The 15,013-nt window shown below is 51.3% G+C and overlaps 6 protein-coding genes across 6 annotated transcripts; 4 read left to right on the forward strand and 2 right to left on the reverse strand.

Moving 5' to 3' along the window:
* Positions 1-67: 67 nt before the first annotated feature.
* M409DRAFT_57383 (glycoside hydrolase family 18 protein) lies at positions 68-4,512 on the reverse strand (the record flags this gene model as incomplete). Its single annotated transcript, XM_033813614.1, has 12 exons — positions 68-373; positions 466-561; positions 614-1,068; positions 1,126-1,250; positions 1,303-2,106; positions 2,172-2,577; positions 2,633-2,742; positions 2,791-3,187; positions 3,483-3,509; positions 3,558-3,631; positions 3,837-4,408; positions 4,474-4,512. The coding sequence occupies 12 exons, from the start codon at positions 4,510-4,512 to the stop codon at positions 68-70; spliced, it is 3,411 nt and encodes a 1,136-aa protein (XP_033664371.1).
* A 1,030-nt stretch (positions 4,513-5,542) lies between these two features.
* Positions 5,543-7,223, forward strand: M409DRAFT_57384 (uncharacterized protein; the record flags this gene model as incomplete). The annotated part of the gene is made up of 4 exons (XM_033813615.1): positions 5,543-5,703; positions 5,769-6,563; positions 6,622-6,989; positions 7,048-7,223. The coding sequence occupies 4 exons, from the start codon at positions 5,543-5,545 to the stop codon at positions 7,221-7,223; spliced, it is 1,500 nt and encodes a 499-aa protein (XP_033664372.1).
* Positions 7,224-8,098: 875 nt separating this feature from the next.
* On the forward strand, positions 8,099-8,485 carry M409DRAFT_26096 (uncharacterized protein; the record flags this gene model as incomplete). The annotated part of the gene is made up of 1 exon (XM_033807953.1): positions 8,099-8,485. The coding sequence occupies one exon, from the start codon at positions 8,099-8,101 to the stop codon at positions 8,483-8,485; it is 387 nt and encodes a 128-aa protein (XP_033664373.1).
* Positions 8,486-8,792: 307 nt separating this feature from the next.
* On the reverse strand, positions 8,793-10,437 carry M409DRAFT_68424 (uncharacterized protein; the record flags this gene model as incomplete). Its single annotated transcript, XM_033817837.1, has 5 exons — positions 8,793-8,823; positions 8,883-9,554; positions 9,607-9,659; positions 9,707-9,966; positions 10,023-10,437. The coding sequence occupies 5 exons, from the start codon at positions 10,435-10,437 to the stop codon at positions 8,793-8,795; spliced, it is 1,431 nt and encodes a 476-aa protein (XP_033664374.1).
* Positions 10,438-12,138: 1,701 nt separating this feature from the next.
* Positions 12,139-13,275, forward strand: M409DRAFT_26098 (uncharacterized protein; the record flags this gene model as incomplete). Its single annotated transcript, XM_033807954.1, has 6 exons — positions 12,139-12,243; positions 12,286-12,537; positions 12,594-12,746; positions 12,804-13,024; positions 13,083-13,197; positions 13,255-13,275. The coding sequence occupies 6 exons, from the start codon at positions 12,139-12,141 to the stop codon at positions 13,273-13,275; spliced, it is 867 nt and encodes a 288-aa protein (XP_033664375.1).
* A 725-nt stretch (positions 13,276-14,000) lies between these two features.
* M409DRAFT_26099 (uncharacterized protein) lies at positions 14,001-14,993 on the forward strand (the record flags this gene model as incomplete). Its single annotated transcript, XM_033807955.1, has 4 exons — positions 14,001-14,050; positions 14,103-14,608; positions 14,663-14,699; positions 14,756-14,993. 4 exons carry the CDS (start codon positions 14,001-14,003, stop codon positions 14,991-14,993), a joined length of 831 nt encoding a protein of 276 aa, XP_033664376.1.
* Between the last annotated feature and the right edge of the window lie 20 nt (positions 14,994-15,013).

A 15,013-nucleotide genomic window follows, 5' to 3' on the forward strand; every position in this document is an offset into this window, starting at 1 on the left:
TTTAAATGCAACAAATGCGAAATTCCTTATCGACCTTAGCTCGTGAGTTTCTCGAGCAACCCTCAATCTAATGAAGTCCATTAGTTAAGACGGTGATCTTGTTGACCTGTCTCCGCAGCTTCGCCAGAGCCTGCAACATGAAAACTTTACGAGCTCCATTCTTCTGCCTCTTCCAAAGAGCGAAGCAGTCATTCAAGCTCTTCCTAACGATCCACCGCCCTTCGACGACCATGGCCTGGAAATGTGCTCGAATCCACTTGTCCCAGTATTCGACAATGTGGGATGACGGATGGCCGAGTTGTACCCAAGCCTCGTCGCCCAGTCGAAGCTGTTCACGTATGTTGTTGCAGGTGGTGATCATGTAGCCGTTTACCTGTTCATGGTTGAGATAGTTGTAGACATTGATGATCTGTGTCACTCATATCAGCATAAACCACTATCAGAAGGCCAGCAAAATGTGCGTACTGATCGCATGTGGACAAGTTGCTCCTGGTATCGCTCGGTGTCGCTGTTCAATGCGTTGAGCTTTTCGAGTGCTGTGGGCATGTGCCCTTGCCATATCTAGCGCACAGGTCAGGAGAGCACGAGATATGGTTGTGGGTCAAGCTCTTACATTCTGCTTGACCTGGTTAACGTTCTTCTCGAGCAGAACAAATCGTTGCCAGTTATGTTCGTCGCCAAGGGCAGACATGATCCGCTCCATGGGAACTTTGACGATATCATTCTGCGTCCACCCTTCCAGGGTTGGCGGATTGACAAGAACCTGGCCTTTGAGATGGTCCATGAAATCGGTGTAAATTTGATCAAAGCCGGAGTCCACCATTCCTCGCGTGGGCCGTGCGACATTCTCAGTCAGGTAGACTGGTATGCCATTGTCAGCTATGTCGTCAAAGAAGAGCTCCATTGTCTGCAGTTCGACAATATGCTCCACGTAAAAGGTATCGTCGTCAAGTCCCTCTTGTGGAAGCGAATGGGTGATGACTGCACCGTCAGTGCAATCGTCGGGGTCTATGGTACGGTAAACGTTGTCATAGCGGACGTCGTCGTGCTCCCAGTCACGGTTGCTAGCTGCCAATAATCTTAGCGTTTGAGTGACAAACAAGTCATGCTCTGCCTAGCACTTACGATGCGGAAAGCTGCTGTACTGTCTCCCTGGCCTCCTGCCGGTGCGTGACAAGGTGCTGAAGGTGTATTGCCGAGACTTTCCTCCAAACCTTGTTGGTGCTCGCTTAAACAGGTGATCGAGGGGACTGCGTTCCCATCGTTAGTCCGCAGTTACGAAATTCAGCGGTCCATACTCACACATCGTCGTCAACGGAGTCCACCTCACGATTTTGATCCCCAGCCGGTTGCAGGTCATTGTCAACTTTCAGGCTCAGCAAATCAACGCCGGAGTCCCTGCGAGACTTCGAAGTCCTTGGTGGACGACTGTTGACTCCAATTTCACTTGGGCAAGGAAAGAGGCCGGACTCGCACAAGTCAACGCGGCCGCATACCACCCCATCTTTATCATCGTCCTCTTCGGTCGCGCAGACCAGGACTTGATCTGCGTCGAAAAGAGTATACGGCCGATTGCCTAGAGACTGTGGAATCTTCCCATCACTTGGACCATCCCCGTCATTCTTGTAAACGTTGCTCGAGCCTGGGTCTGGACCGATTGGATTTGAGGGACTCTCGTCAGGTTTCCAGGTTGGTATCTCTTGATTACCCTGATTCATCATAGACCCTTTGACAGAGTCAATCTGGATGTCCAGACCGTCCTCATTCCATTGAAGTCGGGTCAGTGCCGAGAACCCAGCAGCGTACTGGATCAGGGGCATCGACGAGTCAAAGAGTTCATCTCTGGTGGAAATCCCAGTCTCATCGCGTCTTGTTGCGAGCTTCCCAGAATTATGATCGTCGAAGGTGATGTCGATAGAGAAGTCTGGAATCAGTGAGAGTTTCACCTCGCCCGAGTGAACTCTGAGGGCGCCGTCGAATTTGTTTTTCGAGACTTCTGTCGTGACACCGCCACGAGTGCCTCCTGCGGCGAAAGGAAACGTCTGCCGGACCCAGCCTTTGTTCTTCGTTGGATCAGTGTTACTCTTGACATGGACGTCAAAATCACTATAAAAGGTCAGCCACATACGTTAAAGAACTTGGCAGAACAGCTCAGGTAAGATGTTGCTTACGCTTTGAACGAGGCATTGGATGCTTCAAGGCCTATATTGATATCAAAGGATGGCTGAAAGCTAACGATTCCAGGATGAGCGAAGAGGTGTTCCTGCTGCGGCTGTAGATGCGCGGGCTTGACCTTGTAGTCGGTGGAAAGACCAGTCGTGCCGGATACGTGAATGTCGGCCTCAAAATCGTACGACCATTCCATGAAGCCGTAAGCTTGTTCGACCTTGAACGGCTGCAGGGTACCAATGAGACTGAATCCGAACTTGGCCTTTGTTTTAGCCGATCCATCTGTGACTAGTTGCAGCCAGGATTTGTTGTGCCCATTGCAATCATCAAGGACCCCGTCAATCACATGTTCCAGGGAGGGCTCGTCGAAGGTGGTGTACGAATCCTGAGTGGAGACCCGGTCAAATTCTGATGAGAGAAGTTAGCAGATGGCCAAAACATTCGAGATGGTGAAGGTACTGACTACGACCCCAGGACGCACTGTCCGGAGAGAAAAATCGCTTTTCGAGATCACGCTTCGCTGCATGTTCTCCAGGAGAGTCGACAAGCTCGTCCCAGTATCCCGGCATGTTCCTGTAAATCGGAAGCAGCAGCCGTTGATTTCTACTTGCAATTGCTTACGAGTAGTCTATGCGAAGCAGAACAGGACTGTTGGACCTTTTCATCTTCGCAAAATCGTAAGAGAACTCGAAATCCATCACAGGCTTGGAGCTTGCACGTCGCTTCTCCAGATCTGGGTGAAGCTGCTGGTCCACAGACTGTTTGATCGAGTGTGCAACAACATATTGGCCTGGTCCACAGTCGTCAGGCATTCGAACTACAGTGCCCTCTAGCCCTCCTTCCAGTACATCATTGCAGTTACTGTCCTCGTGATCATTGGTACACACTATTCTGACGGTTTGTGTGCCAATGGCGCCGACTGATGAGCAGTCCACGACTTGAATATGAGACCCGTCTCGTTTCTGGTGGAAGGACGATACGACATCCTTGGGGCCAGCAATGAGCACGAAGCCAAAGGCTTGTCAATTAGGATCGCCACCAGGTGCTAGAGTGTCCTTCAGTCGGTCCGAGCCAAGACGCTGCAAATCAAAGCGAACATTTGCGTCTGGTGGAGGCAGTTCAGGGAAGATGTTTTCGAGCGCCACCGGTGAGACAGGATCAACTCCGTCAGGTGGGTTACAGCAGAGACTCTTTTTTCTGCCAGGGCCACTGCACAGTGTTTGCGAGGGTCCAGTGCTGCTCAAAGCGATTTGCACATCATTACTGCGTGGCACGTCAGCTAATATGAACCCCCGATCGTCTACTATACGTACTTAGCACAGTTGCTGTCCCAGCAAGTCCTGCAAAGCCCGGTCAGCATAATACAATCTGTTGATTTGGCTACTCACCCCTTGCCAACCCAATGGCAATTCTAAATCGTAGGACATTAAATTTACCCAATCCATGCCGGCTTCCAAAAGACCTGGAACGTCGAAGTGCCGCAGATACCTTGCAGAACGTTAGCTCCTGATTTGAGTACACCAAGCCGACATACCAGTAAGAGGAAGGAATCGTGAACGTAAGGCCATATCCTCCTCGAGGGCTGCTTTCGAAAGTCTTCTTGAGGGTCTTCGTCGAAGGAAATTAGCTCGGAACATAGGCATAGGTGACTTTTCTAGAGAACTTACCAATCTATATCCACACCATCGAATCCATATCGAGTCATGAACTTGACAAGGTTATCAGCAAACATTTGGTGCTTATCTTCTGTGCCAGAGATCTCCGAAAGAAGGGACTGTGTAGCTGTGCCGTTGTTAAAGAAAGTCCAGCCACCGATAGCAATGAAGACCTCTAGAGCGGAGGCTCCAGATTTCATTGTCTTGATAGCGGTGACCTCTTGGAATAGCGATTCCGGTGTCAGACTGTCCATGGTCGTGATATCAAACGTCTTGGGCTCGATGTATGCAAAGGCAAAGTTGACATGCGTAAGGCTGGAGATCGGAATGCTTGAAGGAGTGAACTTGTTGCATGCTCGGCGTGCGCTCCATGCCTCGTAGTACGCTATCACTCTGTCTCGAACAGGCTTCAGGCTCATTCCAGAGGGGATTTTGGGCTGCCCGCAGTTGTTTTGGCATTTGCTGTTGCAGAAGTCGCTTGTTGTGCCGCAGAAGCCATACTCGCTGCAGCACACGTTCAAAGGGCACTTTTCGTGGCCTTCGGAGGCATATTTGCCGCATTCGGCTTTTGCGCTACAATTGGACTGACATCCATTGCCGCAGTAAGTAGGACCATATCCACAATAGCCACTCTTGCCACAGCACGCACCATTGCCACAGGGCTTTGCCTTGCTGCAGGAAAATTCATCGCGGATAGACAAAGTGGTTTGAACCAGTGGTAGTTGTCTCCGAGCGCGTCCCCAATGGAGCCAGAAGAGCATCAAAAGCAGTTGTAGAGCGATCGAATGTAGAGACAGCGAGTCCGGAACGAAAGTAAATGGAAGCCGGCACAGAAAGTAGCAAGAAGAAAAACAACGACAGAGAGTAATTGGAAGAGATCTTTGTAACGAAAGTCATAATGCTGCACGAAGGAGCGAATTGGTTGTCGAAGTGTGGCATTGAGCAGTTGGCGACTCGAGTTAAGTAGCGCTTTTTTGGAGCGGCGACACATCTTGTCGGCCAGGGGTAGCCGAGTTGGTCACTCACTTCAATCGAGTCCCTCTCAGGCTGCCCAGACCAAGTCGATTAAGCTGTAGAGAATCCTGTTGGTCTCCTGTCCTCCGTCAATGTCGCCCATGGCGAAACGCTGGCGGTCGGCTTGTGGGTTCGTGAAAGCAGGCGGCAATGCGACTGAGAGGCTTTCTGGTCCTGGTGGAAATGAGAACCAACATAGTAAAAGCGCCTCGCCTCGTAAGGTAAATTTGGGTGCGATGCTAGAAGTTGGAACGAAACTGGGAGACGAAATGTAGTTACGCGCTCGCGAAGAGGCTTCACTAGCGTGAACACGGATAAACTAAACTTCCGAGTTGGGAAGTCCAAGCCTAACGTCCTTTCTCGGTATCTCCTATCTCACCTACCCGTTCTCATGTCCTTGTCCAGCGCTTTTAGACTCACAGTGACCATGGCTCGACCGGCGGCTATCTGCGTCGACGTGAGATCTCAGCGTCAAGCAAGCGCCATTCGAACAAGACTGGGCCCAGAACTACCACATCCGGACCAGCTGTGCCGCACACCTGCGTGCTCGACACCGATATAGTCTCAATGTTCGTTAGCGGCGCTTCCAGGGCTTGATTCTCAAGAGACGTCGAGAGAGGTGCTGATGGAACTACTTCGAAAGTAAGAAAGACCTGCCATAAAGAACGATCTTGTTGCTTGGGTTTTGCGTCACTTTCAGCAACATGAGCAGTCTCTTTGCTTTCGCGGCGGCTATACTAATCCTCACCCACTGTACCGCTGCACAGCAATTCTTTGATGGGTCCGGAGGGGTCGACGTAACGACTGAGGGGATCACCGCTGCGTGCAGCTCCGCCCTGAATGAGACACTTCAGTGCAATGGACTGTGAGTATAGCCACCAGATTTATGATCTTGTAAAACTGCGTTCTGATGTATAGACGTGCTCACAGGCTTGGGGTTACTGCGTTTGAAGGCTCAGATCTCTCAGCAACCAATATTACAGATCTGTGTCAGCCGGACTGCGAGAAGTCTCTCAAAGATCTGAGGTCCGCTATCCAGGACGCCTGCCCGACAGAAGACAACAGATTGACGCTAGGCACGACCATATATCCTGCTACTGCGACGATTGACTTCTTTCTTTCCACATGGGACAGACTTTGTCTGAAAAAATCAACCTCGAACGAGTTTTGCTATAACGAGATGCGTCCGTGGCAGCAGCAGAACAACCTAACCCATGAGCAGCTCTGCTCTGATTGCTTTTTGGATACTCTTCGAATTGATTTGTCCTCTGAGTACACTCACAACGATGATGTCGCCGAGACCTTCTCTTCGCTGACGTCAAGTTGCCAAAAGACTGGATTCGGGTACACATCACCAACTCACATTGCTTTGAGCAGCAGCGTCATCTTGGAGACACCAAACCCCCAAACCTGTGATGACCCCGTCAAAATTGCGGCACAAGACACCTGCAACTCTATCTCTTTGGCACACAACGTGTCAACTTCTGCTTTGCTGATCAAGAACCGCTTGCCCGCATACTGTCGAGACTTTCCAAGACCTGGGACTTCGCTGTGTCTCCCCCCATCGTGTGATGTACACACCGTCCGGAGAAACGACACGTGCGAAGATGTTGTTCGACAATATTCCTACTCATTCACAACCACACAGCTGCTATCCTGGAATGCGAACTTGAATGCACTCTGCACAATTATGGCACAACAGCAAGGCATGCAGATATGTGTGAGGTACGACCTATCCAACCCTGTACGGCGTTCGAAAGTAGAGCTGACGTGTGAGAAATAGCCCACCTGGAGTCAGCTTACATCACTTTACCAAGTCAACCCAGACGAGTGGTTGTACCACAACTACCGGTCCGCCTCCGACAAATACCGCTTCTTTCGCGGAACCATCAAGATCGACAACAACCGCACAAACTACCAAGGAAGGCTCTGTTCCGATAGCACCTGGTACTCTGGACGGGGGCGATTGCCAATCCTACCCCATCTGGACTGACATCGCCCAGGACGACCAGTATGCCAACTCCTGTGAATATATTACCACTTTCCTTGGCAGCTCCTTACAGGAGTTTCTGCAATGGAACCCGAGCCTGAAAGGCATTACGCCATGCGAACTGCAAAAAGGGTACAGGTACTGCATCATTTCGTGGGACTGTAAGCAAAGACTGAATTATTTGCTGGGACAGCATTCAAGACTGACTATTTGATCCAGTCGCAAATGAATCTGGGAATGCCGAATCTGGCAATGTTGCGTCAGAAATGCCGTCGACTGGTGACTCACCTCATCAGACATCGTCTCTAGTCAGGGCCCAGGACAAGCCCAGTTGTCGAACGAGTCGACATTCAAGACAGTGGCAAAGCGCTTTGGTTTACGTTACTCTCACTTGACTGGCCGTCCTCAGCTTCGTACAATTGCACATTTGTTCTTGCCTGTTTGAGAAGCTCGTCTCAACAATGTCATCACTGTTCACTATTCTTTTCACGGCCACGCACAAGTGACCTCGACAAGCACAAAAGTACACCGAACTAAAGTTATATCGGGGGTTCCCGATGGACACCAAGACGAGCCTCAAAATCTTAGTTCTGTGACGGTAGAACGAAATTCGAGGATGGCGACTGACAGTACTGTCGGCAGGCAGCCCTACAGAGCGGCGTTATTCATCGTACAACTTGCTATTCTGGAGATCGGCTTGTGAAAAGTTGAATTGCAACCTTTCGCGTTGTCGATACAGACTCTCCTCCGGCATCCCTGCACAGAAGCCTCGAGTCTCGAGAACATCGTCCCGATCCGCGCCTGCATATCAAGCCTGTCGACATCATTTCAATCGGCCTCAGGCGAAATCGGAGATGTCAGATCGTATCAATGTCTAATGTGCTCCACATGTAAAATTTCATTTTTGCCAAAGATGTCCACCGTGGCGGTGTGACGCTGACGATCAGTTTTCGCAGACACGGGACAATGCAACGGTAACTTCGTGCATGGCCAGGTTTGCGCCCTTTGCAGGTTTCAAGACGGAGAGCTGTGTGGAGAGTACAGCCCGATTGTAGCAGTGGCGGAGTGTTGAGGGTTTGCTTTGGGTTTCGTATTCGTACCCGTCGGTATAGTAATGACAAACTTCACGGAGACAATGGGTCTATATAGAATGTCACTGCAATTTCCTGCCATGGAGACAGCTCTGAAGAACCAGAATCTTGGATGCGATACTCTACAGCCTTTCAATCAACATAAATTTGCACCTACAAACTCCAATATATGGGCGAAAATGTCTCAACAACCACAGCATCCTCCTGACCATTCGCAATATCCTCCCCAGTATGGACAAGCATCAGGCCCTCTGCCCCCTCCTACTGGATACAACTTCCAGCATGTCAAGATTATGGACGACTCGATCCGCATAGGTCCAACGAACGAGATTCTCTACGGGATCACACGCCCCGATACCAAATTCCACTTCTCCTCGTCCGAGGCACCTGCTATACAGATCGGAAACTCTCAAACAGGACTCCTCTTAGGCACGATTCGCACCCACAAGATGTCACAAGACGTGGAAGTCACCATCCACGATCGAGCGACTGTGATCAAAAGAGACCCTTGGGGCGAATCGAAGTGGTCGTACACGTCTGTCTTTAGTCCCAGTGGGACGAGTTGAAGAATGATGTCTTGACGTTTCAGATGTCGGGCCTGAGTCGGGTTATGATGGATGAGGTAATGGTGGTGGCGGTGGCTATGGGCGAGGCTATGAAGAGGAAGCATAAGCAGGAGAAGGTGGTTACGAAAGTGATTCTTAAGTCGGTGTTGGGAGTGTGAGAGGCTTGCTGCTACAAGACAATCGACAGGGAGTCTCTCAGACCTGGTCTTGATTTGCCTGCCTGCTGAAACTCGACGCGAATGATGGTACAGCAGGTGCAAAAATCCTCGGTCCTTGCTTGATTGTTCATTGATCAAAATTGCTTTCGTTAGACAGTCTCTATATATCGTTTGAACTCCCTAAAGAAACCCAGCTGTCAGTAGATTTCGGCGTACTTTAGACAATGATGTAGCCTTACCAGTCAGTGACCGCCTCCCTCCACATCCTCAATTCATGTCGTCGAGACCTCGTGTAGTAGTCAACGAACTCATCGCCAAGGAGCTCTCGTGGAACGCTGTCCGTCCTAGTGAAATTCCGAAGAGCCGATTCCAAGTCATTGGGCAGAAGTTCCGGTTTGTCCGTACGTGCAGAACTTGGAGGTATCGAAATAGGAGTCTTGTTCCTTACTCCACTCCAGCCCGCAGACAATAAAGCCGTCAGCGCATAGTGAGGATGAAGATCTGCCCCAGGCACTCGAATCTCCAGCCTCGTGGCACTGGGTTTGCATGTCGGCGGCGCAATGAGACGTACAGAAGACATCCGATCTTCTAGACCCCAGGAGACATTGGTCGGTGCCCAGTAGTTCTCTACGAGGCGTTTGTACGAGTTGATTGTGGGCGCGAGCAGAGGCATGATGTCTGGTAGGGCGTTCAAAATACCGGCTAGGAAGTGCCGACCAGTGTCGGATACGTGGGTGATGTCTTCCCACTCTGCGTCTTTGTCGGGGAGGTCACGGGTGAACAGGTTTTTGTCATCTTTGTCAACTAGAGAAATGTGTATGTGTCCTGAGTTTCCAGGTAGACCGCCTTTGGGCTTGGCCATGAAACACGGCGCGATGCCGTGCTGTGCACCAACAGATCTTGCGAGGAACCTTTGCGGAGTGATCAGCCTAGTCCCGCGCTTCATTTGTCGCGGTCTGATACTTGAAAAGTGTCACTCGGTCTGCGATATCTGTAATGTCGGCCACCTTCAAGGCCTGCAGACATCAGTAACGATACACAGGCTCCCAATAGAAATACTCACTGCTTCGAACACACCAGGGCCACTCTCGGTATGCCATCCCTCCACAGGACATTGGAATCTTTCTGCTTGATCAAAAATATTGTAGAAGTATCCCGAGTTCAAGCCCGGCCGACTGACACTGTAGCCGAACATCCCCTCCGTCAATGGACGTAGAGCATCTGGAGATTGCGTTTTAAGAAAAGCTGCAAGTTCGCTGCCGATTGAGCCCTCATGGTATCCGTCTGCACGAGGTACTTGGAAGTTCATGAACTCGAGTTCGACTGTGCGAGATCAGACTCTTTTTCAGACATCGAAAGAATTAAAAGCGCCTACTTACCTCCCGCTTTAGCTTGACATCCAGCCTCCATCAGTTTGTCTTGGAGGGATTGAATCATTCCGCGTCCATCAACCTGTAAAGACTGTCCATGGGACTCGAAACGTAGCATGAAGAAGGGCATATCGTCCTGCCAGGGCAGGCGGCGGAATGATTCGAGGTCAGGCACCGCAATGAAGTCCGCATATCCTTGATCTTTCGGACAGATCTTGTCGCCGTCGTCGTATAGAATATCATGCATGTCCCAGCCGAACAGAGCAGAGCTCATTCCGAAGCCTGATGGAACGTTCGCAAGGAACTTGTCTTTCGCCATGACTTTCCCACGCAAGATGCCATCACCGTCCACTCCAGCCACCATGATTCGGTTGTCATTCTTCAAGACCTCTGCCGCATCTTCTGAAGTGATCGTTGTTTGCATGACTCTTCTGTTCGCAGGAGGGCTCGGTTCGTGTCGCATGCTTGCGTCGTTGAGCGCACTTTTCGAACAGATTCCAATGGTTTTGTGAATCGCAAGTCACATTTTCGACCGACTTCAAAAAGGTAGCTGCGTGCTGCACAAGTCCGAGACCCTTCCAAGAACCCATGTGAGCGCGGTTACAATAGAGCGCGGTACAATACAGCGCGGTACAATACAGCGCGGTACAACAGAGCGCGGTACAGTAGAGCGCGGTACAATAGAGCGCGCTATTTGTTTTGATTGGCTGTTGAAGCTGACAGCCTGATTTGTGCCTTCGTTTTGGGCTTGGCCATCTTTTTCATGTGCTTTTCGTCTCCTCGACGACTTCCCTGATTTCAGTGCCACAATACAATGTCAAGAAACTTCTAGACTTATCGTGCATGAGGTCCGTGTTGCAGTCCTTGAGTGCGACACTCCAATCCCATCAGTCAAGGCCACCCATGGAACGTATGGCGATTGCTTTCGCAGGCTGATTGCGAAAGCGGGTCGTGATCTTCATCAAGGTTCCTCTACCATCAGCATCACCGCTTGGAACGTCGTGAATCAAAAGTCAAATCTGTCACTCGACAGCATCGACGCATTGCTGTTGACTGGTAGTAGTAAGTGTACCGCGACCATGCCACGACAGATCTTTCTTAATTGTCTGCAGAACACAACGCTTTCGACGACAGTCCATGGATCCTGGAGCTGTTACAATACGTTCGCAAGGCTCACGAACAACAGAAGATCTTGATCGGAATCTGCTTCGGACACCAAATCATTGCCCGTGCTCTAGGCGCCACCGTTGCGAGGAGTCCTGGTGGATGGGAAGTGTCTGCATGCGACATTCAACTGCGCTCCGAGATCTGGGCTCTATTCGGTGGAAGGCAGACTTTAGTAAGGCTAACGACTCGTGACCTTTGAGTTTACGGGCTGACAGTCCCTATAGACCTTACACCAGATGCACAAGGATGCAGTGCTTGACATCCCAAGAGGATGCACTGCGATCGGATCCAGCCCCAGATGTGCAATCCAAGGTCTCTACGTCCAAGGCCGTATACTGACGATGCAAGCGCACCCTGAGTTTGATGGTGAAATCGTCCAAAATATCGTTCGTGCAAGGAGCGAGCAAGGTGTATTCAGCGAGACGGAGGCCAGGGATGCATTATCTCGAGCAACAGCCAGACACGATGGTATTCTGGTTGGCCAAGCAATCGTTAGGTTACTTTCGCAATTAGAAAAACGTTGAGATGGGAAGAGCCTCTTTCTTTGCTTGATTCACGTGAACGTTCCGAAGGTCCTTACAGAGTGGCAATCGCGGTCAGTGGACTGATTGGCGTAGTTGCACGCAGCGCGAGCTTGGAAGTGTTGGCAAAGCAGGGGATCACCGCAGTAGCCTTGTCGACATGTACCAGATACGCGGTACGCCGCGCGAGGCAATCAAGCCAACCAGAGCATGATGCGCGCGGCAATTAGTGGCTGCGATCAGGTCGGGTGATACAAGGACATGTTAGAAGGGCCAAGCGCTGGATGACCGCGAACATCTGCCGAGAATGCTCTCTTGTACCGTACTCTTGACGTTCCAACATCTCTTGCTTGGGCCTCAAGCAAAGACTTGCTGCGATAGATCTCTGAAGAGTCCAAATCTGACACGGCCAGTCACTGTACACAGCTGGAGCCACCATGCCAACAATATCAACAATATCGCCAGCGACGAACAAGGTGGTCCTTGAGACGCCGGAGACTACACCAGAAGATGCTGCCGCTATCGCAGTCAACTCAGCCCAAGTATTCCAATCATGGAAGCTTGTTCCACTTCACGAACGGTAGTCCGTCATAACCAAGGCACTTACGCTTGTGCAAAAGCGGAAGGAAGAGCTTGGGCGTGAGTTGACGGCACAAATGGGACGACCGATCGCATACTCGAAGAAGAAAATCGAGACTATGCAGAAGCGTGCTGACTATCTCCTCCAAACGATCGATGCAGCTCTCGAGGCGGTTCCTGGAGTGAAAGAGGATGGCTTCGAGCGATGGGTGCAGAAGGAGCCGATCGGACCAACTCTGTTGATATTTGCTTGGAATGTAAGTGGTCTTTCGAATAGCAGATGAGAGAGGGGCGCTAAATGTAGATCGTGCAGTTTCCTTACCTGATTCTCGTCAATGCGCTTGTACCAGCATTGCTCGCTGGCAACACCGTCATCCTGAAACCATCGCCACAGACACCACTGGTCGCAACTCGATTCCAGGAAATCTTTGAAGAAGTCGGGCTGCCAAAAGGTGTCATACAGGTCGTACAGTCGGGCAGCAACCAGACTGTGGAAAGCCTAGCTTAACGACCTGAGATTCAGCTCGTCACTTTCACTGGATCGACGGCTGGTGGGCTTGCTCTCCGTGGTGCAACCGCAAAACGCTTTGTCCCGCTTAATCTCGAGCTTGGAGGCAACGATCCCGCATACGTACGGCCTGACGCTGACTTGCCATACGTGGCCGCACAACTAGTGAACGGCGCAGTCTTCAATGCTGGACAGAGCTGCTGCGCAGTCGAGAGGGTCTATGTCCATGCCGTCGTGTACGACGACTTCGTCGGTCGGGTCTGATGACGAGGCTGTCAGCCTCATGAACGACAGTGAATACGGCTTGACGGCAAGCGTGTGGACGAAAGATCTCGAGGCTGGCAGGGGCCTCATTCAGGGACTCGAGGCCGGGACTGTCTTTATCAACCGTGCTGACTATCCATCGCCGGTAAGCTGTGACACTAGACTCCAGCGCATAAGCTGCTAATGACCCTGCTCAACTTAGGATCTCGCTTGGACCGGATGAAAGAACTCCGGTCTGGGCTGCACATTGGGACCGCAGGCCTTCAACGATTTCGTGAAGCTGCGCAGCTTTCACGTCAAGCAGAATCAGGGGTGAGAATCTGTTGTGCAGGTAATCGGTAACGGACCGCTAGACTCCCTCTCAAGCGGTCAAGTGCATTTGGTGATCATAGCCAGCCGTGTAAGCTCGACACGAGTCTTGGTGTTATTTTTCGAATTATGTGCATCCAACATGCGTCCAATCTGCTCCGGCAGTCTGAAATGCTGTTTTTCCAGCGTGAGTATGCATATGCCATCTCGGTCGAGCGGTCGACTGCATTCGCGCCGGCCGCGACTGATGCAAAGTCGATGTCAGAGCTCTAGACGGTTTGCATGTGATTGCAGGCTTGACTTTGGGCTAGACCTTCAGGTGTCTGACCTAGCGCGGTCTTGTCGCTGATTGGTGGACGACCCACCCCTGGTGATCGCGGCTATCAACTGCTGTCTTCCATCTTCGCGGCTGTGGACAATGCGCGCGGCACACGATGTCGAGCTCGAGCTTGTACAGAAAACTTAGTCCTGGGGCGAGAACCAGCGCGACAGTGTGCAGATGAGGATCCGACTGCTCCTGCGCGTTTATGCCCCTCGTCGACGTAGATTCAAAGCCTGGAATATCCAACCAAGTGAAATCCACTGGTACAGTATCTCCATTGCTCCAACGTAACTCTACCGAAGAGCATTTCATTCATTATGGTTGGACGACTCCAAGGCAAGAACGCCATCATCACCGGCGCTGGAGGGTGAGTTTTCCATTACCAGTGCTTCGACCCGCTCACTGACGAGTCGACACAGTGGCATTGGTCTCCAAACTGCCATCCTCATGCTTCGTGAAGGAGCATCTGTCCTCATGACTGATGTAAAAGCATCGGCACTCGAAAAGGCATTCGAAACTGCTAAAACACACGCTCCCGATCGCACCGGGAAAGTCGATCGAAGAGTGCTCGATGTGACGAAAGAGTCTGACGTCGAAGAGGCAGTCCATGCTTTGGATGCCTGGGGCGGTATCGACGTAATATTCAACAATGCTGGTATCATGCACCCCAAAGACGGAGACGCTGAGGAGGTGGATGACGCAGTTTGGGATCTGACCCAGAACATCAACGTCAAGGGGGTGTGGTATGGGCCGAAACATGCAGTCAGGAGCTTGAGGAAGCACAAGAAGACTCGTGGAAGGATCATCAACACCGCCAGCATGGTTGCGCTAGTAGGTGCCGCCACACCTCAGTTGGCGTACACCGCTAGCAAAGGGGCGGTGCTGGCACTGACCCGCGAGCTTGCCATCGTCCACGCTCGGGAAGGTGTGCATGTCATTGCGATCTTGAGACCAGCTTTTGATTGACCAAATCTTGTAGGTTTCCGCTTTAACTCGTTGTGCCCAGCGCCCCTGAAGTAGGTAACAATCCAGCCCCACATAATGGCATGGTTGACTGACTTGATGCCTACAGCACCCCGATGTTGCAGGACTTCTTGGGAGACGACCAGGCGAAGCGCTTTAGGCGCGAGGTGCATTTCCCGACGGGCCGGTTTGGCGAAGCAATCGAGCAGGCGCAAGCCGTGATCTTCCTAGCAAGCGACGAGAGCAGCTTCGTTAATGCTACCGACTTTGTCGTAGATGGGGGCTTAACAAAAGCGTATGTGACGCCAGAAGGCCCGTCAACGCAGCCGCCTCAGAACATTGGATAGGATGCTGTTTGAGATAGACC

Source organism: Zasmidium cellare, assembly GCF_010093935.1.
Source record: "Zasmidium cellare ATCC 36951 unplaced genomic scaffold M409scaffold_30, whole genome shotgun sequence".
In the NCBI taxonomy this organism is placed as follows: Eukaryota; Fungi; Ascomycota; class Dothideomycetes; order Mycosphaerellales; family Mycosphaerellaceae; genus Zasmidium; species Zasmidium cellare.